The sequence below is a fragment of the Equus asinus genome, chromosome 5 (assembly GCF_041296235.1).
Source record: "Equus asinus isolate D_3611 breed Donkey chromosome 5, EquAss-T2T_v2, whole genome shotgun sequence".
Taxonomy (NCBI): Eukaryota; Metazoa; Chordata; class Mammalia; order Perissodactyla; family Equidae; genus Equus; species Equus asinus.
In genome coordinates this window covers 47,124,237-47,151,211 of record NC_091794.1, presented here as the reverse complement: position 1 = coordinate 47,151,211, position 26,975 = coordinate 47,124,237, and the positions used below count along the sequence as shown (strand labels likewise).

Here is a 26,975-nt window from a genome sequence, read left to right as displayed (position 1 = left end):
TGCTTGCATATGGAGAGTGTTTATTCAGTCACTGAGTTTGCGTGAATTTATTTGTGTACACTGTAGATGGAGTAGGAAGCTGTCATGCTCTAAGGCAGTGTATTAGTTAGAGTAAAGCTACCTGATTTATCAAAGAACCCCCAAATCTCAGCCATCTAAAGCAAGAGAATTTTGTTTATGCTCACATGGGTATTCAGTGGTGACCTTCCACATGGTCGGCAGGGATCCAAGCTTCTTTTGTCCTGGGGCTTCTTTAGTTCCATGGTCCTACCCACTCAGTCAGTGGCTAGGGAAAGAGAATTCTGCATGGTAGGCTTTTACGGGCTAGGCCTGGAAGCGGTATACGTTATTTTTGTCCACATTCCATTAGCCATTACTCAGTCACAAGTCTCACCTAACTGTAACTAACTGTATTCTAGTTACATGCATGAGGGGAAAAGAAAATAATTTGGTAAGCAACTAGACAGTCTCTGCCACTTTCAGCGGAAAGGACTTCTATTTCCTAATTGCTCCCTTGTCTGTTTTTTCCTCCATCATTCTTTTAATTAAAGTCAACTTTCCATTCCACAATTAGAGCTTAGGTTTTAATTGAAAATATTCTCTAGAAGAGAGGAAAAATATAGTCTGATATTTACCCGGAAGTATAAATTACTAAAGTCAGATCCTTTCTTAGGAGCAGGTATGTTCTAGCACTACCTAGAACAGTGTCTGCAATATATGTGCTCAATAAATCTTTGACGAATAAATGAGTAGGTGAACAAAGCATCCATCTCCACTGTAGATCCTCTTCTTGTCCTGAGGATCTTGGAATTCTGAAGCGTGGAGAAAGGGAGAGAAGAAATGGTAGAAGAACACAGAAAGTTGAAATATAGCAAGAACAGTTAACATATCAAGAACAAACTACTTCCAGTAGCCAGTGGAGCAGAGGGGACTTCTGCAGTAAGACCCAGAAGGTGACTGAGTTCACAAGCCACCATTCTGGCAGGTAGAGGGAGTCTCAGAGAATGGCTCTAGGTTGCGCCAACTTGTGTGGCAGGAGTGGTTGGCGTACATATAGAGAAGCATCTACACCAAGAGGCAGCATAGGGAACTCATACAGGTGCCGCTGGGTCACCTAACGTGTCACATAAATGAGCCCATCAGATCCCGCTCAAGCCGACAGAGCTCATCTTAAGTTCATGTAATCAAGTTCATGTAGCCATATAATCAGCAGCTGTACCAGACTGTACCAGACTTTGAAAGAGGACTCTTTCTTCACATGCCTACTGACCCCTTTGCACATTGGGTATGCTTGAGCTCTGTGAAAGTTGAAACCAGACCAGAGGGAGATGAAAATCCTGTGAAAAGGGGGAGGAAGTGGTGAATTTGATCAGGTACTTACTGAAGTGAGACTAAATTTTAGAAATGATTGGATAGGACTGAATCCCCTGGGATGGGATAGAATATATGTTTGGCTCTGGGTAGACTGAAGACCTAAAAGTGTAAGTAAAAAAAAGAAAAGTTTCTACACGTCTGCTGTGTGATTGTCCAGTCATACATGCTGCACGATTATTTGTTGAAATAAATAACTGAATAAATTTTTGGCAGGATAGAAGCTTCTTAAATTCTATCTACAAGGTAGATAAGAGGAGAATCCTGGTTTTGAGGAAGTGCTAACGGAAGGTAGCTATTCTTCCAGGCCCTATCTCTCTTCCTGTGACTCACTTTCTAGCTACTGCCTTTAGCTATTGATGCCTGCCCAAATCACCACTCTACCTCTTGTTGGAGATATCTGGATACTAAAGATAACATCTGACCTTCCCTCTTTCTGTGCTTTGTGCTCTCATTCACCTTGGAATTGCCTGGGGGTATAGAAACCATACCACTAAGACTGTGTCCATACAGTTAGCAACAGTGGTTTCACCATCATTCCAGCAATGGCTTTGGGAAGACCCTTTAATCATTTGCAACAGAGGCAAGTAATGTCATCAATGCAACAGCCTTGTTAGACCAAAGTACAGGTTCTACAGAGCAAAGAGCCTAAACGAACTTTAAAATTCTAGACTGCTTTCTCTACCTCCCCTTCTCCCTCCAGAAGCTGTGTCTTTCCTCTCTAGGTTCTCATATAGCACTGTCATACTCCAGCAATTAGTAATTATAAAATAATAGAAACAATAATTAGTAACTTATAATTATCTTCTCTTCCAAAGCATAAGATTCTTTAGCACGAATCGTCTTGCCAACAGATCATAATTCATCTTGATAACAGGTTTGATGGAGTTACATGAGACACGAATCTGGCTCATTAATGTTATTATTGTTTTTAGACTCTCAGCAGCAACAGTGCTTCTTAAGTATTAATTAATCTTCATGACTTCTCTGTGAAGTAGGTTAAATATAACTAAACTCATTCTCCTAGTAGAGGAATTGGTAAACTGGTGATCTTCTCAATGAATCTGTCTTCATTACCAATGGATCTGGGAGTGGGAATGGAAGTAGCTGAATGTGACTAACTTTCTATGACGCTATGTAGACGCAAATTTGTGTGCTATTAACGTCCCCCCCACCCCCCAAACCCTTAAGATATCTATAACAAAATAATAAATGATTTCTAACAATTAGCAGAAAATGTGAGTTCTGAAACATTTTTATATACTTCCTTACAAAATGTTCAAACTAATGCTCAGCATTAATGGTCATCATAACTTGCATTGTGCTTTCTTCTCTTCCCCTTCTCTGCCCTCAAGTTCTTACTGTTCCTTAGGGACTCGCTGCTCAGCTATCACTAGTTAGATTACTTAATATCTTTCCTCTGAAGAGCATGAGGCATTGTGGAGAAAAATAAGGAATCCTTAGGACCTAAATTTAATGCTTCTATCACACCTCTGCTCTATCAGATGGAAATGGTGTAGCTCACTAGCAAGGACATAGGTTCAAATCCAAGGCCTGCCACTACTGATTTGCTGTGCATCTTTGGAAAAGTTATTTGTGTTCTCTGGTTGCTGTTTTCTTGTTTATAAATGAGAATCATCTTATTCATTTCATAAGTTATGGGAGTAATAAGAGATGATGAACGTAGAATGGCTGGCACCTTAAAAGTGATCATTAACAGAGTACATTATTAATCATAAAAATCAATGACTTGGCCCCAAAGCCCTGGAAAAAGGAATAAAAGAGCTTTCAAAGGATGGTGGATATTTGGTATGTGTATTTGGAGATTGAGCTTAACATGATAGTCATTGTTGAGTGGCTCTTAATTTAGTACAAGAAAATCCTTGTCTTAGTTCACAGTAACACTTGGGACATAGTAGATAGCAAAAGTATTTTTGAATGAATGAATAAAAGTTAGTGGTTTCCAAGACAAAAAGAAAAAGAAAGGATAATGCCAGTGTTGTGTCCTCCGTGTACACTTGGCTATCCAGACCCCATTTGGAAGCCAGTGATTCAGGAACACAAGGAAAGAGGGAGATCTGGATGACAGCTTTGCTGTGTGAAGTGGATGGAGGAAAGAAAGTAGAAATAGCAGGCACTGGGAAAAGAAAGTCCATTTTCAGGAAAATACTATAATCATCTAGCTTACTGACGAAGGATATGGAGAAAGGTGCCATTTCACCACAGGTTATTCCTTCACTTTTTAAAATCTTAGCATTTCTAAGTTTTATTCCTTTTCTTAAAATATAGAAACATGATGGCACAAGGAATATTGTGCTAGACCCATACAGCGAGCCCTACTTAAAACCTTAAAATAACTTCCCCTTTCAACTTATCAGATTAAAACAACATACCTCTAAAACTGCAACAATAAACAAATAAACAGACATGGCCCTGCATTGTTTTAATGGAAATAAAGTATCAGCTGATAACTTAAAGACATTCAATCTTACCTGTATAGATATATTCCACATATGCAGGATGAGTTTTTGTGAAAACTTCTCTTACTTTTTCTATTTTATCAGCTCTGATTTTTGTTGCAAATGGTGTGTACATAACCGAGAAAGATTCCGCTCTGGTGATGGCTTCTTCAAGCATAGCCTGAGAGGAAGCAAACAACTCATTTGGCATCAATAACAATATATAGTTCTTTAAGAATGTAAAAAAACATAATTACCTTTATGGATGATTTAAAAGTCTATATACTGTACTGCAAAGATAACATTTTGGTCTTGAATATTCATTAGAATGAAATTTTAATTAGTTCTGGAAATACTATTTCATATTAAGAAAACCAGTTAAATGAAGAAAGTTTGTAAACAGATACCTCTAAGCTGAGCTTGCTTTAAGATAAAAATAAAAATTCTGTTTTCTAAGGTGTCACTTTTCACTTGATTTTAAAAATCAAATTCTTAAGTTTAACATAATTATCTTGCTCAAGAACAGACATTGATGAGCAATTTGTACTTTAAGAAACTAATTGAAATATCTAGATTTAAGAATTTTTCTATAAATAACATGACCAACTAGACAAACCAAGTTTTTTTCTTCCTCCCATACCTGAGTAAGCCTTTTAGAATAAAAACATTTCTCCGCTTCCTCCCAGCAAAGCTTCCCTTCCCTCCAGATCACAAGAGCCATTTGATTTGGATTCGGCTGTTTAAGAATTTCTTTAAATTTTCTTTGCTCATGTACCATTCTTGATGAAGCCTGCCATCACCCTGGGCTTCCTGTTTTAACTAGGTCCATTACTATTTGAAACAGACCAAGAAGAAAGGTATGTAAAGTTTTAAAAAGGATTTATTCTTTTCCTACAACTTTTCCTTCTAATGAGCCTTGAACATTGAATAAAAAGTGGAAGTGTTTATAGTTATCTCGTTTCTGAAAATAGCATAAAAGCATATTATAAAAATCTGTATTTATTTATAAGAATAAATTATTTTTCTAATGACTATGAGTGCCAACAACCAAGAGGAAAAAATAACAGATTTGAACTTTGCAACAAAGAAAAAATCATTTAACAAATAGCAATTTATATTATTATCTGCATAGAATTTTGTGAATAAGTTTCAGATTGATATCAAAAGCCATAAGGAGTTGATTTTAAACTGAGAAGCCTAATTTTACTTGTTCATTGCCCACTGCATTCCTCATTGACTTCAGATAGCCTCTTTGATCATCCATATTATGTGTAGAAGAGCAGCTTTGCAAGAATTTTCTGGATTTATCTGAGATTTTAAGTAAAAAATTATGTAAATTTCCTAATCTACATTTTAAATCTGTTGTGGGATAATTTCTAAATAGCTAAGTGAAAGAAGTTACATTGCCCACAACACTGTCCTTTCCAGGTCTGAGGAACCGAAAGGGGGACAAAGAACATGACTGTGATGCCAAACCCAGAGTCAGTACTCCGACGGAGGTAGCAACGAATTGTGAGCATGCAGCAGGGCCTGCATGCTGAGGCCTGGATGCCAATTTGGAAGGCTAACAAGGGTAATGCAGGCAGCAGTTATGGAATCCAGAGATGTGGATTAAGAACCCAAACAAGGTGTTTAGGCACCAGATTCTGGCCCTCCAGCAAAAATAAAGATCCTTTATATGGAGTAGGAGAAGAATTTCTCCAGCTTCGTGCTTACATATCTTTGCTGCTGGAACCAATCCTTGGATGGCCTGTCCAGGCCAAAAAAGTAAGCACTCATACCTAGATGCATGTGGAGTGATGTGTGAAGAGGGAAGCTATGCCAGATCTCTGTTTTAAGGTCACGATCTGACTTTACTGCCTTTTATAAGCTATTCGTTCCTGTATTAGCTGCTAGGACTGCCGTAAGAAAGTATCTGGATAGTTTAAATAACAGAAATTTATTTTCTCATAGTTCCAGAGGTTAGAAATCTGAGATCAAGGTTTCCCCAGGGTTGATTTCTTCTTAGGCCTCTCTCCTTGGCCTGTAGATGGCAGTGTAGCGTCTCTCTGTGTTTTTCACATGCCTTTTCCTCTGTGTGTGTCTGTATCCTAATCTCCTCTTATAAAGCCACCAGTCATGTTGGATTAAGGCCCACCTAAAGACTTCATTTTAACTTAATTGCCTCTTTAAAGGCCCTATTTGCAAATGCAATCACAATCTCCAGCACAGGGTTAGGACTTCAGCATATGCATTTTAGGGGGACACAATTCAGCCCATAACAGTTGCTAACACCCAAATGGCTTTTTGGATGCTCCCTCTGAACATCTTGGTGAAGAGTATTTTGCTTTAAATTCTGAATCAAAAAATTTAGTGAAGGTATTTAATCCTCTAGTTTGTTTCGAGAAGGACATTAATAGTATCCCAGTAAGGCCAGGACAGAAGAAAACACTCTCTCCGTCCCATTTCTTTTCCAACTGCTGGCAGCTTAAGTGACTGCTGGCAGGGTAGCTTTGCTTAGCCATCTCATAGCTTGTGCCCAAGAGCCTACACCAGTTGTTTTGCAAGTGGAACAACGTAGTTTTTGTGTGGTGCCTTGATCTGCTTGTTTAAGGCTCTGTATTCTTGGCTTGATGCTCAAGGCCCTGCCTTCAGGCTTTCACAGAGTTCTCTACTCAGGAGGGCATGTGCTGGAGTGCAACCTCCCTCCCCACGCAGAGTCAATAGAAATGGGGTTCTTTTGTGGCCTCGGCCCCCCATCTTGAAGATGGGTAAGGAAGTGAATGAGTAAAGTGTCTACAGAAGAATAAGAGTTGTTTTGTTTGAAGTCTCCATGGAGATATTTTCCCAAAGGAAGTTACTATAGCCCCAAGAAGAAATATCGCAATATAGAGCAGAAATGAGAACACAGATTATGCTTGTACCAGATCCTGACACATCCTTGAGGTGTTTTAATGTATTAATATTTTTTGTTCTTCTGGAGATAGACAAGCTTGAGGCACTGAACCTGTCTGCATTGCTCTTGTAAAGGACTGGGGTAACATTTTATATAGATAACATTTCTGGAATATTATTGAATAACTCATTAGCGAAACAATCTAGAAAAAAATGAGCCTAGTTAAAATAATGGGAATCTTTTATTGTTTTGGGTTAGACACCAAAATATCAGGTTTCCATTTTGTGATGGCAATAATTTGGTAATTTAGAGTTGGGCTTATCTTTCATGAAGAGTCTAATATGTGCAATATGAAAAATTATACTTGTGTTTTTGAAAACTGGAATATTTTGTAATAGTCATAGATATTAAAATATAGATTTTAATTTACTTTTTATCATCAAAGATTTTTCTTCATTTTGAAAATAGAGGAAGAGCCCAGAAGAGGAATTAAAGCTTGTAAAAAAGTAAGCAGTCCTAAAAATGAAGGCGGATTGCAAACGATAGTTTTTAATTTGACAAAAATTTTCTGCAATTGAGTCATTCTTTCCCAATGTGTGAGTTTCTCTAGTGTCATGTAGAGAATGGGGAAAACAATCAGTCCACGTGTCCTGTTGTTAAGTGTGCACTAGTATTAATTATGCTTTCTCTGCTGTTACAGAAAAAGAAGCTTTGAAATTAGGTGTTTACCTTTGGGGGTCCTAATAACTCTTTATTGTTAGCCTCATATTTATCAAGTTTAAAGCTTATAGTTACATAAACAAAGAGTGTATGTGGGGAACTCATTTCCTCTCCAAATAGTAGCTTATAATAATTTCTCCTTGTACTTTAGCTAAGCCAAAAGAATTACTTGCTACCTGAGAAATCAACTTGCTCAGGAAGATTGTATAACAAGAGAGACCATGGGAGAGACAGGGGGAGAGAGCTACTCCATCAATGGTAAAGGAAAAGAATCAAAGTAGAGGGAAAAGACGACTAGCAAAAAAGAAAGAAACAAAATTCATCTCCTTCTTCTAAACCCAAGAGGTTGGTTCTTCCTGGTAAATTTTTAAGAGCACTCAAGTTGCCCAGGATAAATCTGGCAGAAACTATAAACTTCAACCATTTTCAGGATGATGATATTATGACTTTTCCCCCTCTATCTTTTTGCTGGAGGATTTGGACAAATTGTAACCTTTTAACTATGTGTCCAGTCGTGGTGATTCAGTAAGTAGAAGTCCTGTCACTTCTAAATTAGAAAATGTGATCAAATTATTATGGATTATTATCAAATTATTCCTTTAATGCTCCCAATATCAGGGCTGACCATAATTGCAGTAAATTGCTTTACTTACAAGATTGGATCTGGAAGGAACCTTGGGAATTTTCCAGCCCACTTCACTGAATTGGAGATGACTAAAGTGATTTGGAGAGGTTTAAGTGACTTTTCTAAGGGTGAACAGCTTTTTAATTTTATAGAATTCAGAATTAGGACTTCAAATATTATATTCCACGTTCTCTTTTGAAAATTATGGTTTTATCTCCCGGTTTTACCCTCTTGTTTAAAAACAGTAATAAAAATATCATGTTAAATTCTAAAATATTTAATTTACTTTAGTTTTGCAGTACATGTGAGCGCTACAGAATTTTGGAATGTAGATGTGTATGTATATCCTGGGCACATGGTTAGGCATCTTTCAGACTCCCTTGTAGTTACATGTGGCCATGTGGTTGGGTGTGGGCCAATGGAATGTAGGCAGGAATGATACCCTTTCCAGGCTTAGCCCATAAAGCCCTGCCTAGGACGTCCCTATATTTTCTTTCAGTATCAGCTGCCTGAAGACAGAGGGCTCCTAGGACATGGAGGAAGATGGAGCTACACAATGGAATCGGCATGGGTCCTCCTGTTGCTGACTGGAGGAGAACCAATCAGGAACACCCACACTGGACTACAGTTTGAGAGATAAATCAACTTTTATTGTTTTAAGTTACTGGAATTTTGGAGTTGTTTGTTGTAGCAGTTAGTCTACCCTAATATGCAAACAATAATAAAGGAAAATTGGAATCTCCCTCGTAGTCTTTCTTTTCTGCTAAGCCTTATGTATCATAAAAAAAGTAAAGAAAGTGGTATTTAAAGAGATAAAATAACTCTTCATTTAGCAGTGTGATAAATGCTTTCATATATCCTATTTCCTTTAATCCATAAAATCCATCTAAGAAGGTACTACTAATGCATGAATATTATGACTGTTTTGAGTTAACACTATTAGATTCAAAGGAAGCAAGGTTATAAATGATTGACATGGGAAACTTTAGCCTTTAGTGGCTAATATGGCACTTTGTTACTACATTAATAATGATGCAATTTTGAATGATGACTAGAACTTTCTAGAAAAGGGAAAGATAAAATTTCATGAGAAATATTTTGCAAATTTAATCCATTTAAACATATGTAGATTTAATTGGAAAGATTTCAATTTTCTTGAAATTTAGAATTAACCTAAAGAGCAGATTTTCCTAAAGAGCAGAATATCTTACCTTGAGACTTTCCTTGAATAAACCTATTCACTGTTTCATTTATGCAAGAGCCAGGATTGCCATTTCTTACGTTGACTTTGTTAATGTAACGGTATGTCAGAATAAAATATGTAATAATTGATTGTTTGCCCTTGCCTTGATGATCAACATTTTAATGCTGAAATATTACCTTGGATTTTTATAGGAGTTTTTTATTAAACAGCCTTCACTGTGAGTTCTGTATTTTTCTAATAGAAGGGAATAATTGGCAGCTTTGCCATTACATTTATCAGCCTACTGACGTGAAAGTTATAGATATCTTCATGTAGTTTGAATAAAGATATTTAAATTTTTATTTGCATTGTCTGAAAATGACCAAAGATTTTATGAACAGTTTACTTGTACCAAGGTAAGGAAATTTTTATATAGTTGTTTTGAATTCTCTACTTTTGCAACCCGTCCTGTTTAAAAACAGTCCTAATAAATATCATTTTAAATTCTAAAGTATTTAATTTACTTTAGTTTTGAAGTGTATGTGAATGCTATAGAATTTTAGAACATGTGTATATATATATATATCTCTCTATATATTATGTGTAAGAGTGTGTGCACTGCTGTCCACTATCCAGTCTGGGTAGGGGTAGAATTAAGGTTTTGATTATATATGATGTTTCCATTAGCTGAATAATTTCAGCATTTAATGCCTAAAATTTATCCTGTATTAATTTTTAGTCATTCATATTTTGTAGCAAAATTTTATTTCATGTCCCATCAGCATAGAACTAAAAATATGAAAGGGATCTAAGATATTATTTTAAAGTCACACAACTCTATAACCAAGGAAATTGAGGCCTGGTGAGTTCTGGTGACTCACCTGAGGTCACAAAAATAGAGATGGAAGCAAAACAAGAACCCAAGTCTCCTAAACCAATGCTTTGTTACGCTGAGCGACTCTTCATCCTTCTAATTAGATTGTACATTCCTAGAAGTATAAGATCTAGTATTACATTCATTTTTCCTTTTTCCGTGACTATCTTATTCCTGTCTTCAAAGACAGCAAGAATTTGAATCTAACACCTAACAGAGAAACAAATGGACCACATCAAACCTAAATCAGGTCAAGATCCTCTTCACAGCAATAATCCTAACACAAAACAGAATAGTCACCCTTCACACCTACTGGGCACAATAAGACAGTTTTGTCCACCAGCCACTCATTAGATTTAGGATATGCCAACAATTAGCATGCCCGTCTCAAAGAGAAACATTTACAAAAATTAAATAAAAGGCTTCCTGATGGGGGAACTTAAATAATAATGTGCTTGGGTTGGTCTAGCTTATTTAATGGCAAAGCACATATAATTTATAAATAGAATTTTAGGTACATTCTTGTTCTAAAGGCCTGAGTACTTCTCTGCTTGCACATTAGAGAAACACCAGCTGATAGAAACTGAGTTACAAGTGTGGGTTTCAGCAGCCTCCAGACTCTTTAGGACGCCACAGAGCTTTTATTCTTGGTGACTTAAAATGAATCACCAAAAGGTATTACAGGAATAAATAGCTACATTACCCACAATTATTTCATAAGCACAACTGGGTATTACTAATGAGATTCAGCCTCTATGTTCAGTGGTAAATGTCAACACAGTTTGGGCCCCTTTTTTGTCATTGTACGTTTCATCTCTATGCTTCATTTAGTTATGTGAAGGTAGGTATTCTTTTCCCTAACTGTATGTTGTTTCCTGTTTGTATTTCTTGACTGGTGGATTTAGATTTGAGTATGGCTTGTCAGTGAACACAGCTTATTAATGGTAGGGTTGGGACAAGAACCTGGTGACCTGGTTCCTAGACTTGTATAACCCAGACTTGTACTGCTTTTTCCACCAAGCATTTGTTTTATCTTTTGGGCCACTACGCAAGATGACTCTGAGTGGAAAAGTTAAGGATGCCCTTGAAAAGGGTATATTGAGCAGAAATTGATAGAATCCAAAGATGCTTAATTTGGAGGCAAGATGTGAGTTGCAGGGGGACTAACTTTCTGTCGTCGAAGAGCAACCTGCTCTTATACTCTGCCTACGTAGACTTGGTTTAATTCATTAATAAATCTGTAAAACTCATTTATTAATCAAATGAGTGTTCATTGTGCAATGGCTAAGTGCTGTAGATAAATTATTCTGTATATTTGTTAAGATAACACTGAGAAAGAGGCAATATTATCCCATTTTACAGATGAGGAAAATTCAGTTTTTATATGTACAATATGTAGTAGTTCTACTTTGCTACTTTGCTACATGGCTACTTTGTGTCAGAGCTGGGATTGAAGTCAGTTCTCTCTCAGAGCCTCCTGCTCTGAGCCATTTATGCAATGTGGACTCATAAATGAGGCCTATCGTCCTGACCAGCACCAAGAGAGGATTCCAAATATAAGAAGGGCTCTTCAATTAAGCTTCAGACGGCAGAAGCAGAATCTAGCAGAAGGAAAAAAAATTCTAATAGAGCCTTCCAGTGAGAGAGGTGTTCAACTTGGAAGCTGGTAGCCCCATGGCCCTGGTGGTACACAGACCAAGGAGGGATGATGGCCTGTCTGGAATCCAGTAAAAGCAACTGTAAAGAAAAGGTGTCTTTATAGTGCTAGAGTCTATTACTCAGCGTTTGTCTGTGGTGTACTCGTACCTCCCCATAATTTCTTTTCTCTTTCAAGTTTTAGCTTTCCTGGCAGCCAGACACCTCTTTTTCTTCCTTATTTCACTCATTTGCCTGTAATTAATATCTTCCAGGCTGTGGCTCCTCCCAGAAGACTTTGTATCTTAGAAGGTAACAGATTGCAGGAGGATGATATTATGGGGCAGGTGTCCTCCTATATGTGACTTCCCATTATTAAGATGACTCAGAGGGGGATAACTGCACCTGTGAGAAATGTGATGGACTTGCCAAAGTACATATATAAATACATACATATATATATACATACACACACACACTTATCTGTGATAGCAACAACAAACTACAGCTTCACGTGATAGTAAATGAAATAAAATGAAGTGCTATCTTTAAGAGACCTGCCACTATGCTTCCAGTTTTATCTCTGATTTGTGTCTTAAATATGGATGTTAAAGCAGGTCAACCCCCCCTCCCCGCCCCCCCCCCCCCATGAAGAGTGAATAAAATGTGGACTTGCCATGCTAATGATGATGTTTTCTATCCCTTTATGTTTAGGCTTGAAATATCCTCCCGAGGTTTTCTGGAGGTTACTGTCTCTCATAGGTTGTTGACTCCCAGTTTAGACTGCACTCTACAAAACAGCACCCATGCTTTCTTGGATAAAAATAGGTTAGCTTAACAGTTACTTTATGATCCTGAGAAAAAAGCCAATCATGCCACATGTTAAAGGTTGACATTTAAAATGCCAAGCTCTCATTATCTGGAAGAGGGCAGCTTATGAAAAAGAAAATGATTCATCCAGGAACTATAGCACAGGTAGAGTAGGCAGTCTTCAAAAATTAGGGAGGAAAATGCAGTCATATGAATTCAAGAAAAGAGGAGAATTTATTTTTAATTGGCTTGCAATACCATCAAAAGGATGGCTGAATATAAATGAAAAACATTAAAAGCTTTGAGCTTTACAGATTTTCTTATACCTGGGTGAACACAGCTTAAAAAATTTCATGATTTTATGGAATAGTTATTCCATATCTTCCACTGCTAAAGAAAAGTGACCTCAATTTCTCTGCAAGCTTATAAATCAATAACCCATAAAAATCTATGGGAAATATAGAAGGTAACCATAAAACCCTCTAAGTTTGGTTTTGCTCATAACAATTTTTGATTTTTAGATGCAAACAAAAACAAAAAAGGAATCAACATGTTCTCAGATTTAAGCTGGAAGGCAAAGCCTCTATGTAAACAAAATCATCCTCATGGCAAGCTAGCAGAATGGCCATGGGACTCCTGGGAATCCAACTGCTAAACCTAAATTTGTTCAAGTAAAAAGCGGCCCAAATTGCCTTAAATCTCTGACACCTATATCATTCTCAAATGAGAAAAAATGAAAAGAAATTTAGAGGTTACTTTTTTCTCCATTAAGAACTGTCAGAAACCCAAAAAGCTTTTTAGAAGGGAAACAAAGCAAAAGAAAAGCTGACTCTATTTAAGTGGTGTGGGCTTCCTCCAGCACCTACTGAGATTACCGCAAAACCAAGCCAGCGCTGTTAAAAAAATTATATCTATTTTACAAAACTTATACATATGTGTGTGTGTATATACATACACACACATATATATACAAACATTTCTGAAGAAGAGTACTAAGTAAATATTTCTTAGGAGTGCCTGCGGATTAATTTTCTTGCTTGATATGATGCCACTATTTTCTAACGAGCGACCTTCAATAGTCAGTTTGCAGATAGAACGCTGACGTACAAATGAAGTGTGCTGCCCCCTGCAGGGCACATTCTGAGGCACTGTCCCCCAATTCTTACATGATCTGGATGCCTGACACTGTTTTAGCAGGAGACAAAGCTGTTTGTTTCTCACCCAGAATTAGGGCTTCAAAAGCAGACAACCTCCGGAAAGGTGGCACTTGGACCAAAATTCACACTGAGGTGAAGTAACGGAAGTCAACTCACTTTTGAAAGAAGGCTTTGGCCCTTGGCATGTACACATGGGGTTGATGAGGAGGGACAGTGAGGGGAGAAGAAAATCTCACCTACTTGACAGTTTGGCCAAATGAGTGTCACCAAATATATGTAATAGTACTGAAATGTACACACGAATTTAATATGTGTGGTTTAGGTTCCTTCCTCCATCCCACCCTCCCTCTCTTCTTCCCTCCTTCCTTTCCTTCCTTTCTTCCTTCCTATTGCCTGGGACACCAACAGAACATCAGTAGAAGAACTATACAAAGCTATATAAACAGAAAATAATGTCACGGTCACTATCTCCTTCACAGGAACACTCAACCTTGGATCAAATATATGCTTCAATTACATCTTTCATTTAAAAGTGAACCTCTCCTACTGGCATACTACCTCAAATAGCATCAAAGCAAAATGAAACACAGGCAGCATTTAACAATGCTGGTGGCCATGGAAACGTATCATTAAAGACTATATAAACAGGAATGAATAATTAGATGAGAAATTCATTTCTACATTTATCTTTTTCAAGATCCAGGAAAGGAAGCTCTCATCTCAATTTGGACACTTCCTCTTTAGCCTGTCTTCTAACTGAAAAATATGAGAATTCATGAAATGAGAATTTTAATATTGCCTAGCTTAATGGACAAATCTCTTTGTAGGCAAGTGACTAGAAAATATTGCAATGCTCATTGTTATCTAGATGTAACACTGAACACAGGGAAGGATCCTGAAACAGCCAAGGAGTTTGCTTTGGGGATAGGAGGTGGGCAAGAAAACCAACTATATCACGGCGATAAGAGGGGAGCAGTTGTTAACCTTTAAAAATGGGAAGCACAGGTTGTCTCACTTACGGGAGGCATCTACATAGTGGGAAGACTAAGGGGAGAATCTGGGGCTTATGGATTTCTATCAGTTGCCTTGTCAGGCAGCATTACTTGTGCAGGTCATCTGATGCTCTACTTTTGTACCTAGGGAAGCCCCAGATAAACGTTATGGTCATCAACTTAAAAAATTGTCAGTGGCCTAAGAGACGATCTAGCCAAGATTCATGCATCAGAATCACCTAAGAATCAGTAGACAAACACAGTTTTTAAGACCTCATCCAACTCTGGGAATCTAATATTGTAAATGTTTTCCCAAGTGATTCTGATGCAGTTGGTCACTAGACCAGTGTCTGAGAACCACTGACCTAGGCCAACTTCTTCAGCATACAGCAGCAGAAATTGAAGTCTAGAGGAGCTGTGGTAGATTGAGTTGCTGGTCTCAGTATTCCTCCTACCTGTAGCAATATCATAGCCAACACCTTTGTTTGGCTTTGTGTGAGTAGAAGAATCTTATCCCTTGCCCTTGGACTTGACACAAGGCTTGCTTTGGGGCTAATGGGATGTTAGCAAGCATGGTATGAGCAGAAGGTTGGAATATGCTTATACGGTTTTGCTTTCTCTCTTTGAATCCTGCATTTTGCCATAAGAAAAGCAGACATCAGGTAGCCATTGGTCAAAGGAGGATGAGAGACATGTGGATCACAGTTGGGCCTCTCTGCAGCTTGGAGCTAGGCCTAGTCAAGCCCAGCCAAGACCAGTCTAGATCAGTCAAATCCAAGCCAGCCTGCTTATTATTATAAGCCACTGAGTTTTAGAGTGATTGTTTACACAGCATTATTGTAGCAATAGCTGACTAATATAGAAATGAAACGACTTATCCCAAATCAAATTCTAGCATTGGAACTAGAAGTTACATCTTGGGAATTTCAGGCCCGACCTCTTTCTACTGCTCTTTATTGCCTATATTCTTTTGCTTCCTTTCCTTCACAGTGTTAAGCACAGATATCCTTTGCCTTCATAAGGTCCTTCTGCTGAGCCTACATTCCCTATATTCCAGAACATTCTGTCACCTTTCCTCATCAGAGCCTACCTTTCCTTCCATCTTGTTCCTTCAGGATTCTGTTTTCATGTTTCCAAAGAGACTAAGAAGTCTCATGTAAACTAATTCACACAACTGTGTTCAGGGGTCATTCAATAATGACTTAAACACTTTCAAATAAAATTTCTTTTGCATATGACTTGGGGATGACTAGAGACTCCATGCTAAATGGTGAGAATTTAAGCATGATACATGGCAATTCACAGGAAAAATATTTTTAGGTGAGTGGCTTTGGTGCTTCTCAAATTATATCTAATCTAAATATTATAAGACCTGGGCTGCTTTCAGACACTCCTTGTCCAAATGTTTTGTAAACTCTCTGCCTGACAAGGCCAAATAAATAGATAAATAGATCATAAATATAGGTCATTAAGAAAAATGTTCATATAGTATTTCTATTTTGTTCCTTTCTGTGGAAAATTTTTCATATGGAAGCAAATCTTTAGAGAGAATACATCTTTCTTCTCTAGAATATGTAGGTGTTTTGTTAAAGATAATAAAAAAATTCTGGTTCCTTGACCTTATTTTGCCTATTATTTCATATTTAAGATTTTATTTTTATTCTGACATTGAAATATCACAAATTTTTACCAAGTATATGACTAATGTTAGGATGACTTTGCAATATCCAGAAGAAAAACAAAGAACTGGAGTGAAAAAGTTAGTCTTTGTTATTAGTATAAGGGATTGATGTACGTTCAGTGTTAAGTTATCCTACGTCATTCTCTGGTTAGTGCAGAGAAATCCATTAGCTTGCTGCTGTCTTAATTGCCACATTGGAAAGAAGAAGCTAATAGCTAAGACCTTAGCATTTGCATGGAGATATCTGTGAGCACTTAAACCAATGAGAGAAAAGACTCTTGGACATCTGCAACCTCAAAAATTCTGAGGAATCCCAAACTCCACTAAAGCACAAAACTTGTCCACAATTGTCAACTTAAAACACACACACACACACAGAAATACTTGTTGAATTCATACGAGCACTGAATTTTTTAATTGTAAACAAAACTGTTCCAAAATATTCTCTACATTATTGGTTTGAGCTTTATGTCAAACCGATATTTAATTTGGTTGATTGCTTAATTTAGCAAATATGTATTGAGATGTTTTGCAATTCACTTTGATGGTACTGTGGAAGTACAACAGATTAAGAAGCAGTGGTATCTAATTTGAGTACGAGTTGTTTTTCCTGGTAAATATTTTGCGCTGGAGAATCCATGCTCCTTGAAGACAGGGTGGGTCTGTGTTGTTCACTGCTGTATTTCCAACACATAGCACAGTGTCTAACCCATAGTCACTAATAAGTGCTCCATAAATATTTGCTGAATGAGTATCAATGACAAGTACAATTGAAGAGTAAAGAAGAAGGGTGTCCACTAATTTAAGAGGAGCCTGAAGACACTAGAATGGGAAGGTTTCAAGCTTGAATGACCACAGCGCAGTTTAAGGAAGCATATATGACACCAACAGTCTGGGTGCTATTTTTCGCTCTGAGTGCTAGAAGCAGTGTCTTCTGTGAGGTCCAATACCAAAGGGAAAAAGGGCTGCTGCAAAGAGAAGGAATAGTGCAAGAGTCTTAACCTGTGGTCTGTGAACCCCTGAAAGCCACAGGAGGGCTTTAGGGACCCACAGACTGCACCATCTTCCTCAAGCACGTGGCTGGGTAAATTTTTTATCTTTCAGTGCAACAAGCTCCTGATTTTATCCTTTGAAAGTAGACTAATTACACAAAAGAAGTATTTCTTTTTGGTGATCCCTCTTTGGAAACCATTTAAGCCATTGCTATCTTTAAGATGGTGAACATTTCAATGCCAAATACCACTTGAATTGGATGGGAAGTCTTGGTATTCTCTGCACAGATGGAGGACCTGTGAAGTTGGCACTGTCTCAGCCTTTGCTGCTTCACTGAGGAAAGATGCTCCGCACGTCAGGCTTTCTACATGGGCCTGTTTTGGTGTCAACAGCCCTTCCAACAATCCCAAAAGAGGTCTTTTACTCCTGTGAAAGTCTTCAACTTCTTCAGAGCCAAGAACCCAAATCAGTGCCTTTTCAGTAGATCTTTGTCAAGATAGAAGAGCATACCAGGAAGTTCTTTTCTATTAGAGAAGTTTGTTGGTAACCCAGAGAAGAGATTCAGAAGTGATTTGGTTTGGTTAATTATTTAAAATTTTTTAAGAGAAAAGAAAACCCCTTCTTAGAATAAATTGATAGTGAGAAGTTCATTCCAGGATTAGCTGTATCATGGCTGATATCTTATTCCCATAAAGGAGGCAAATCTTTTGATTGAAATGCTGAATTTACTCCTAAAGATGCTGCTGAAAAACCATGAGCTTTTTTAGTCAAGCTCCTACTCTAAATGAGGTTGCTGGAGTCAAATAATAACATGAATTTTCCAATACTGGGAGTGAGACAGACAGTCTTGAGAGTTTCTAGGGACAAAAATCTACAGACACTCAGAAAATGGATTATCTTTTATGAAGGTCACTTTTTGTTCAGATGGCTTTAAAATTGAAACAAAATGCTGACACAGTCTTGATGATATGGACTTAACAAAGATAATCTCATTGACTTGAGGACAAGGGAAATGATGTAATACAAATTTTGGTATTTCTTGACACATACCTACCCATTTGAGAGATTGTGAGCTGTAGGAGCTCTGAGTCCATTTGCTATTAGAGACTGTAAATCAGGGTTTTACCTCTTATTGCCATTAAAATGAAACATTGTCATTGATGTGATGTCAAATATGATATTTCAATTTCTTATTCCAGAAGAATTGTACAACCTTCTTGAAGAGTGAGAAAGCCATAATTCTCTATAAATGCTGCTTTGGTATTCTGACTATGTGTAGGGGATCACTTTCCAATGCAATCAGATAAATAGTAAGCACACTTTTTTCTGTGTGTTTATGAGTATTGTTTCTAGGTGGATGCTTGTAAATTGAATTAGATGCTTAGAAGTTTTTTTTTTTTTTTCCTGAGAAAGATTAGCCCTGAGCTAACATCTGTTGCCAATCTTCCTCTTTTTTTGTTTAAGGAAGATTAGACCCAAGCTAACATCTATGCCAATCTCCCTCCACTTTATATGTGGGTTACCACAGAGCATGGCTGATGAGTGGTGTAGGTCCACACCTGGAGTCTGAACCCATGAACCCAGGCTGTGGAGCGTGCTGAACTTAACCACTACACCATGGGGCTGGCCCCCTTAGAAGGCTTTTGACTCAAAAAAGGAAAAGAAAGGAATAAGAACAATTAAGATAGGGAATGAGTAGATCAGGTAGTTTGCCTCTGTTTAGTGGGGTTCCTCTGCAATCATCTTGTGGGAGTTTTGCAACAAAATTAGCTGTTATCACCTTTTTTCATTCCACTTTTCTGAGCCATGTGGACCAGAGTTGGCTCTGTTACTCACACTGCAGGAGATAAAGCCACGCATGAGACAACCCACATGGCTGAGAGCATGGCTGAAAGTGAAGGCGGGAAAATAAGAGTGGAAGATCGAGTCTTGTTGGCTTATTTCCTGAATCTAGCCATGGATCTAAGTGGGCTTGGGAGGAGGACTAGAGTTTATGATAAAGTTCTTCTTGGAATAATATTATTACTTAGGAGCAACATATAAATAAATAAGGGTTGCTGCTTCAAAATAGCTAATTCTAAGTCTGACTAGGGACTTTCCATTTTGCTTATGAGTTCAGAATTGTACTAAGGTCTTGGGAGGTGTGTTTGAGAAGAGGAAGGTCGCTGATAACAGAAGACAGGTATTAGGTTGCAGAGACATGCATGCAAGTACAGTTGTAACAAGTTATTTCCAACCCTCTCTAGAAGAAGTGATGCTATTATAGAATACTATGTGCAAACACTTTTATTCAAAGGGCTGTATCCCAGTGTGAGCTGTCATATAGTATAGAGCTTTATGCCTTTTTTTTCTTGCTGGGTTGATGATATGAAAAATATTCTTAATATAATTGAAAGGTGTTCACCAAATTGTTCACCAAATTGCTCACCAAAGCAAAGGTCTGTTCTTTTGCATCTAAGAGTTTTTGAAGTCAATGGTCTATGAGAGTAGGTGTAGACAGTTCTCAAATGCGTACATTCTGAAATTTTCCACTTCCTGTTTAAGATTTCTAAAAAGTATCACTGGCCAGAGTGGTTGGGATTTTATGCGGTTGAAAGAAAGATGTATAGTAACTTCTCCACTTAGAAAGGTAGTGAAAATAGCCCCTGTCTGTTCAGCCTTAATGGATGTCTATAAACGTCTATACATGCAGATACAACTTCCAGTCTGTGATGTTTGGGGACATTCTTAAATTCACCAGTGTAATTGATGGCGGTTTGGGTAGTGGGGCATCCCTGTCTTTAAAGTTGACATGGACTAGGCACTCTCTGGCAATGCCCCCAAACTCACTTGGATTTAGGACAGAATAAAGTTTGGGGGGAAGGTGTATATGTCTGAAGTGACATCAGGGAGAGGTTGGCTAGCAGAAGGAAGCACATAACTGGTGAGACAATGGTGTGGTGTGCTGATGTTGGGGCTGGCTAGAGGGATGTAGCTTATGGAATTTATTTGCAGGATGCAATTTCTAATTACATTACTTCTTTTTTTCTTGAAATTTGTGGCATCATTTTTGGATGTGCCTAAAAATATGAGATTCAGTGCTAAAGAATAGACCTTCTCAAATACTTTATGCTAGTGATCTCTTATTTTCTAGTTGAAACTCCTCTAGAGACTAACTTGCCTCAGATTAGATAACTATTTGGTGTTAGAACTTGGACTGAATCAGGCTTGACTTCCGGAATAGGGCTTTTTCCCGATATACCAAATTGCTTCGGATTAAAGGAGAAAAAGAGAACACAAAGAGAAATATGTTTTTCTTATCTATTATTAATGCACAGTAGTAAAATAATAGTATTTGTTTTATTCCTTTTTTATATAGCAAACATGCATGTATTGGTAAGTGGAGATTTTTTTCTTAGTTTGAGGTAAATAAAATAGAGATACTCTTTTAAAATAGAGATGCTCTTTGAAAGCTGAAGGAAACAAAAAAAATTATTTACAAAAATTTCAAGCTTTTTTTTTTTGATGCTTTTTGGTGAGGAAGATTGGCCCTGAGCTAACATCTTTGCCAATCTTCCTCTTTTTATTTCTCTGCAAAGCCCCAGTATGTAGTTGTATATCCTAGTTGTAAGTCATTCCAGTTTTTCTATGTGGGATGCCACCACAGCGTGGCTTGATGAACAGTGTGTAGGTCCACACTCAGGATCCGAAGCGATGAACCCCCAGCTGCTGAGGTGGATTGAGCGAACTTAACTACTCAGCCACAGGGCTGGCCCCAAATTTTAAGCTCTTAATCTGTCTTGGGTTGCACCAACATTGGACACATCTTTTCCTATTTCAATGTAGAAAACACAATAGGTACTTAATATATGTTTGTTTAATGAATGAATAAATTAAAACAAGCAATCATTTGGGACCTAGACTATGCTGGGCCTGCTGAATATTATCTAATCCTCAAGATTCAACTCCTTCCCCACCTCTCTCCAGAAGCCTCTGAAATCCTTTAATGAAAAGTCCTTCCTTTACTATATCTACTTCTCATATGATTTGCTTATTTTTCATCTCTAGCAATTCTTTACAACTATTTATTCACATGCCTATAGGCAACTACTACTGTTCTAGATTCCCTTAGGAAAATCTTAAACTTATCAGCAAATTAATAATTTTTTGATATTAAAGTTTTGTCTACCTGACGGTCAACTTTTTTTTTCATAATAATTATAGGTCTCAAGTATACTAGGACTAATTTAAATGCTTATTTTTTGTAGTATGTAAATTGAGCTCCAAATATTTAGATAGACCATACAAATTACAGAGAATTTTATATGGTAAACCTAAGACTTTACTGTCTAATGAGGATAACACACAATATATAGAGAGAATACTAGGGACCAAGACACAACAGTGAAAATGTGAGGAAAATCAGGGTGTGTCACTGTTGCTGATTATTTCTTACTTTCATACTGCTATTTTAGCAGATCTTATTCTAGTTGTTTCAAAAGGTTCATATCGAATTAAATTAAATCATCTTGAAATACAAGGAAGAAAACACCCCACACAGTCTGGATAGGAGAAGACACAGAGGAGGCAGTTGGCTTTTGTTGTCGATTTTCAAATATTTGAAATATTTTATTTGGAAATGAATTTCCATTTGGTGCATGTGGTTTCACTGGGGACCCACTTGATGGAAGTTTTAAGGGAGTAGAAATCTACTTTAAATGAGGAAAACAGTTCAATAATTAGCAAATTGGATGTTATTTCTTGGGGATAAGTGAGCTCTTCATTTTGGACATATTTCAGCAGAAAGTCATTGATAACTTGTGGGGGGAGGATAGCACGAGAACAGTTTTGTATGTTGTGAGGGAGATTGAACCAGTAAATTCTAAATTCTCCTTATAACTCTAAGAAATTATGACTCTCTTCTTGACATCTCATTGACCTTTGGGATGAGTTCTTGCTGCCATTTTGAATAAGAAGAAGAAAGAAGATCTGCACTTTGTTATTGGTTATGTTTCCAAATACTAAATGTTACCCAAGAAATACGACTGGCCTCTGCATTTTCTTTTATTATGTAATTAGTATTACTTCTAGCATCTGCTTTTATAGGTCATAGATCAAGAAGAATCTATGAAAATACAATATTCATATTTTAAAAGATCATGTCATTACAGCAGCATGCCTGGGAAAACAGTTCCTGGGATGCCTCAAATTTTTATTGGGTTGTAAAACTGAAGTATGGGCCAAGGGTTAACAACCTTGAATTTTGCCCTTAAAATTAGTCTCAGAACATCTACTTCATTATAAATACATTACTACTGAGTGGTGTCCTTCTGATTGATATGCCCAGAACTACCTTTTCAGCAGTCTTTTAAGCACCAATCCTTCATTTTGGTTCTAAAAATGAGACGGGCTCCTCCTCCCTGGTTGGGGCATCAATTTTTACCTGCCAATACAGTTTGATGAGCTTGCTTACACACTGGTCACTTCTTCCACAGAGCCAGAACATGTAGTCAGCAATCATGGCACTCCTAAGAACAAGGACAGATTTTTTTAAAAAACAAATTTATGGGACAGAAGGAAAACCCAACAGCGAGTATATATAAATACTCAGGAAGAAGATTTTTTAATGTACTGACTAGACTAATATTGAGCAAAGCATAAGGCATGTTTTAGAATGTAGAAAGTAGGTTTTTTGTTTTTTGGTAGCTAAACTAAAACTGTAAGAGTAGCAACAAGCCATTTGTCTTCTAGATGGTTTTTCTGTTTGTACAGTATAAGAATATTTAAAGACTGCGGGAGAACGCTTTGTTCTGGTGGCTTCCTATTAAGCTTCCAAGCATTTATAGAGTAACATATTTTATGGACTCCAAAATACCTTCAAACCTAGCACAGCATGTATAGCTAACGATTATGCAGGTATTTAAGCATGTCTCAGACTTTACCTGAGTTAAAGATTATTCACCTTTGATTAAATTAGCCTCCTTAAAATTGAAAATAAAAACTTTCCAATTCAACAGACACTCCCCTCCCCCAACCTTTCTGTTTAATTGAATTGGTTTTAGTATCTAGTCTGTAGAATCATTGCGTTAGTCTTATTAAGCTGAGGGGATATTAAAAATGGATATTAATTCATTGCTTAGCACCCTTTAGAAAAACAGTTTACTTTTATGACTGTTTCTCTGCTAGGCCTCTCTATTTCTTTTCCCCAGAGACTCCGAATCCAATTAAATGAGACTGGAAGTAATTCCAAATTGTCACATTGGCCAATTAAACATATAATAATCCTGTGTACCTAATCACTAGTACCAAAAGTTTATTTAAGTAGAGCTATCACTGTGTACCCCCTGAATGTTTTTCTTATCTTTGCCTGCAGATACATGTTGTTTCTTGACATCATTGTAAACTGCATTAGGAATTTTCCTTCCCTAAATATAGGTTGTCTAAGGCACAGCAGCTATAAACTTACTATGGTACTCTGTTGAAAAAATTAAAATGTTTAGATTCTTGCTCAGGACAGACAAAAATTAGGACTTTAAAAATTAACAGTGGAAAAAAAATACCACCATTTGGAGGATTATTCAGTTCAATATATTTCTTCTCACACATGTGGTATTGGAAAGCATCTGTCCACTGACATTTCAAAATAAATGACAATAATTTAAGAATAACTAATCTTTTAAGAATCCTTTTATATTTTTCAAAACCCTAATTTAACAATACGATAAAGTGAGCTAGGAGGTTTTGATGCTGTGTGAATATGTGTGAGGTAGAAAACAAGTTATAAAAATCATAGACTAAAGAGGGACAAAAATGAATTTCAAACATTTGCATTTTGATAGAAACACTTGGAAAAATTGTCTTCCCATGATAACCTCAAAAGGAAGTCTGCTTGACATGTGGGTGCCTGTCACCTAATAGAAATTCATTTAATAAATTCTGAATTTAGGAAATCAATGAAAAATGTAAAAATCTCACTCTCAAGGACAGCACACACTGTACTTATAGAAGTTGGGTTCTTTAGGTGATGACTTGATTCTGTACTCTGATTCTGCCTTCTGTTAGCATTTGGATACCTAACTACGGCCCAACAATTAATGAGGACACCAGCCATTAGTTAAACGAGGCTTGGGCAACCTTTTCCTGTAAAGGATCAGATAGTAAATATTTTAGGCTTTTGTGGGCCATGTGGTCTCATAACTCCTCAACTTCGCCTTGCGGAAGCAGCTATAGACAATTAATAAACAAATGAGTGGGGCTGTGTTGCAGCAAGACTTTATTTCCAAAAATATGTGGTGGGCCAGATTTGACATAGTTTCTCTAAGATAAACAAATTATTAGGTTGAGCAACAGGTGAAAAGCACTGGTATAACTGTCAATCAATAGTCAGACGTCAGCTTCTACACGTTCTGGCCACAGGCCCCTTTAAATATTTCAGTTTACTGTTTCCTCTTCAGGGACAATACATACGTTGTACTAAAATTACTGTGCAGAGTTCAGGAAAGAAACTTTGAAATTTTGAAACATGCAGAAAACAGGAAAGGTAGTTCTGGGTGGCAGACCCACTGGCTTGAGTTAGGTAGAACATAAACTGATTGCTTCTATCATGTTAGTGATTGCCGTCCTTGGAGTGGAATGATTGTGAGAACAGGGGAGATAGATAGCCACAGTGGGTTTCTAGGGCTTTCCTGCATTTTTAATGCTTTTAGTGATTTGGTTTTGAGTTCGCCAACATAAAAGTAGAAGTTTTAGTATTTTTATTAATATTTCTCCAAAGTTGCTTTTACTGTAATGGCGTGTTGTCAAATTATTACATTCTTAAGGATGATTTTATTACACCTGGGGGCTCGTCTTTTTCCAAAGGAACATATCTCCAAATTTATATTGAAATAAGTGACGAATTAAGAATCATTGAAATTATTACCTGCCCTTAGGGAAGCACAATTATTATAATAGTAAAAAGGTGCTAGTATTAAATAACAAAATATGGTTGCATGAAGCTACATGTTTGCTGAGATACTTTTTATGGAAAGCTATGTTCATATTAGGAACACAGTTGAGATTGTAATTGCTCCAATTCCATTTTCTTCCCAGTGGAAATGGCATTTATGACTTACCCCCCACCTTCCTCTGTCTGGGTCCCACCAGAGCTCTGCCCTACAGCTTAGACTTTATGAATCAGCATAAAATTCAGTGGAAGAACATGAAAATAGCATGGAAATAACATGACACCATGTGATATTTGTGAGGCAGGAGATAGAGGTTTTCATCATGCTGAATTTACAAAGGGCAAAGTAATTAATTAATCAGCGCAGGGCATCTACAAGGAGTCAGGTACCTAGTGGGATCGTGCTTCTGGCTGATTCACTTCATGACCCGAGTGCAAACAGTAACCCATCATTCTTCCCGCTTTCCTTCAGGTATCTCTATTTACCTTTTAGACCAACGTCCTAGATGCTAGTCAGTGTAATTCAACGTTGCCTCTAAATGTTTCATTTTGTTGTCATTGTTCTATTCAACTTACTTACACTTACCTATTGAATGTTGTAGCTGTATTGGAACTGTAAGATCATGTTAGCCAAACCCTTTTAATTGACAGTTGGTGGTTTAACATCCGTCAGTTTTGAGCCTTTACTAAGTGCTAAACACCATGTAAAGCATTTTACAGAGTAGAATAAACCCATCCCACCCACACTCTTGCACCAGATCCCAGTCTGTTGTGCCTGCCCATGGAATCTGCTCCAGCAATTCTCTCTCTTCGCCCCTGTCTCTCCCTCCCTCTCTTTCCCTTTCTTTCAATTTCTCCTTTTCTCCTCGAGTTTGTCTACCAGCACACAAAAATGCTGTTCTTCCTATGAACTTAAAACAAAACACCCTAAAAGCCTCTCTTGATCTCCTTCCTTCCAGTTATCATCTTAGTTCTTTCCTTCTCTAAAAACAAAACAAAACACTCTTCTTGAAGTTACTCCAGCAAGGCTCGCATTCCTCCCGGTTCACTCTGCTCACACGCTACTGCTCTTGTCAATGCTACCAGTGGTCTCCATGCTGTACGTGCCATGGTTCAGTTCTCAGTCTTCAGTTTCCACACACTCTCAGGTGCAAGAGATGCAACTGCTTGTTCCCCCCTGCAGTGTCTGCTTTCCCGCTCGCTTCCACAACTCTGCTCTTTCTGGTTTCCCTCCTGTCTTACTGGTTGCTCTTTTCCGTCTCCTTTGCTGGTATCTCCTCATCTCCCTGGATTCCTAACTTTGGAGCACCCCAGGGCACAATGCTTGGACTCCTCTTTCTTTCTATACTCAATCCCTTGATGAGCTCATCAGTTTTATAGTTTTAATACCCTCTGTGGATTGACAACTCTTAGATTTACATGCTGAGTTTAAACCTCTTCTTGGATCTCCAGACTCTTATAGAAGCTGGCTTCTCAACATCTCTACTTAGACACCTAATAAGTATTTCAAACTTAGCATACCCATACCCAAGACTCTGATTCTCCTTACTTCCCCTCCCTCAGTCTCTAGTGGTCTCCATCTATCCAATTTCTCAGGCAAAAAATCTTGCAGTCATCACTGACTCTTCTCTTTCTCTCACATTCTCTATCCAATCCAAGATAAAATTCTGGTCAGG

At 37.5% G+C, this 26,975-nt stretch overlaps 1 protein-coding gene across 1 annotated transcript in view; it reads right to left on the bottom strand.

Moving 5' to 3' along the window:
- SPATA16 (spermatogenesis associated 16) overlaps positions 1 to 26,975 on the bottom strand; it is a 199,136-nt gene that overhangs the window by 59,614 nt on the left and 112,547 nt on the right. Inside the window, exons 4-5 of the mRNA XM_014866864.3 lie at positions 22,798 to 22,882; positions 3,864 to 4,011 (exon numbers count right to left, since the gene is read on the bottom strand). Of these exons, the coding sequence (XP_014722350.3) occupies positions 3,864 to 4,011; positions 22,798 to 22,882 (233 nt within the window). The remainder of the gene's footprint in view (positions 1 to 3,863; positions 4,012 to 22,797; positions 22,883 to 26,975) is intronic.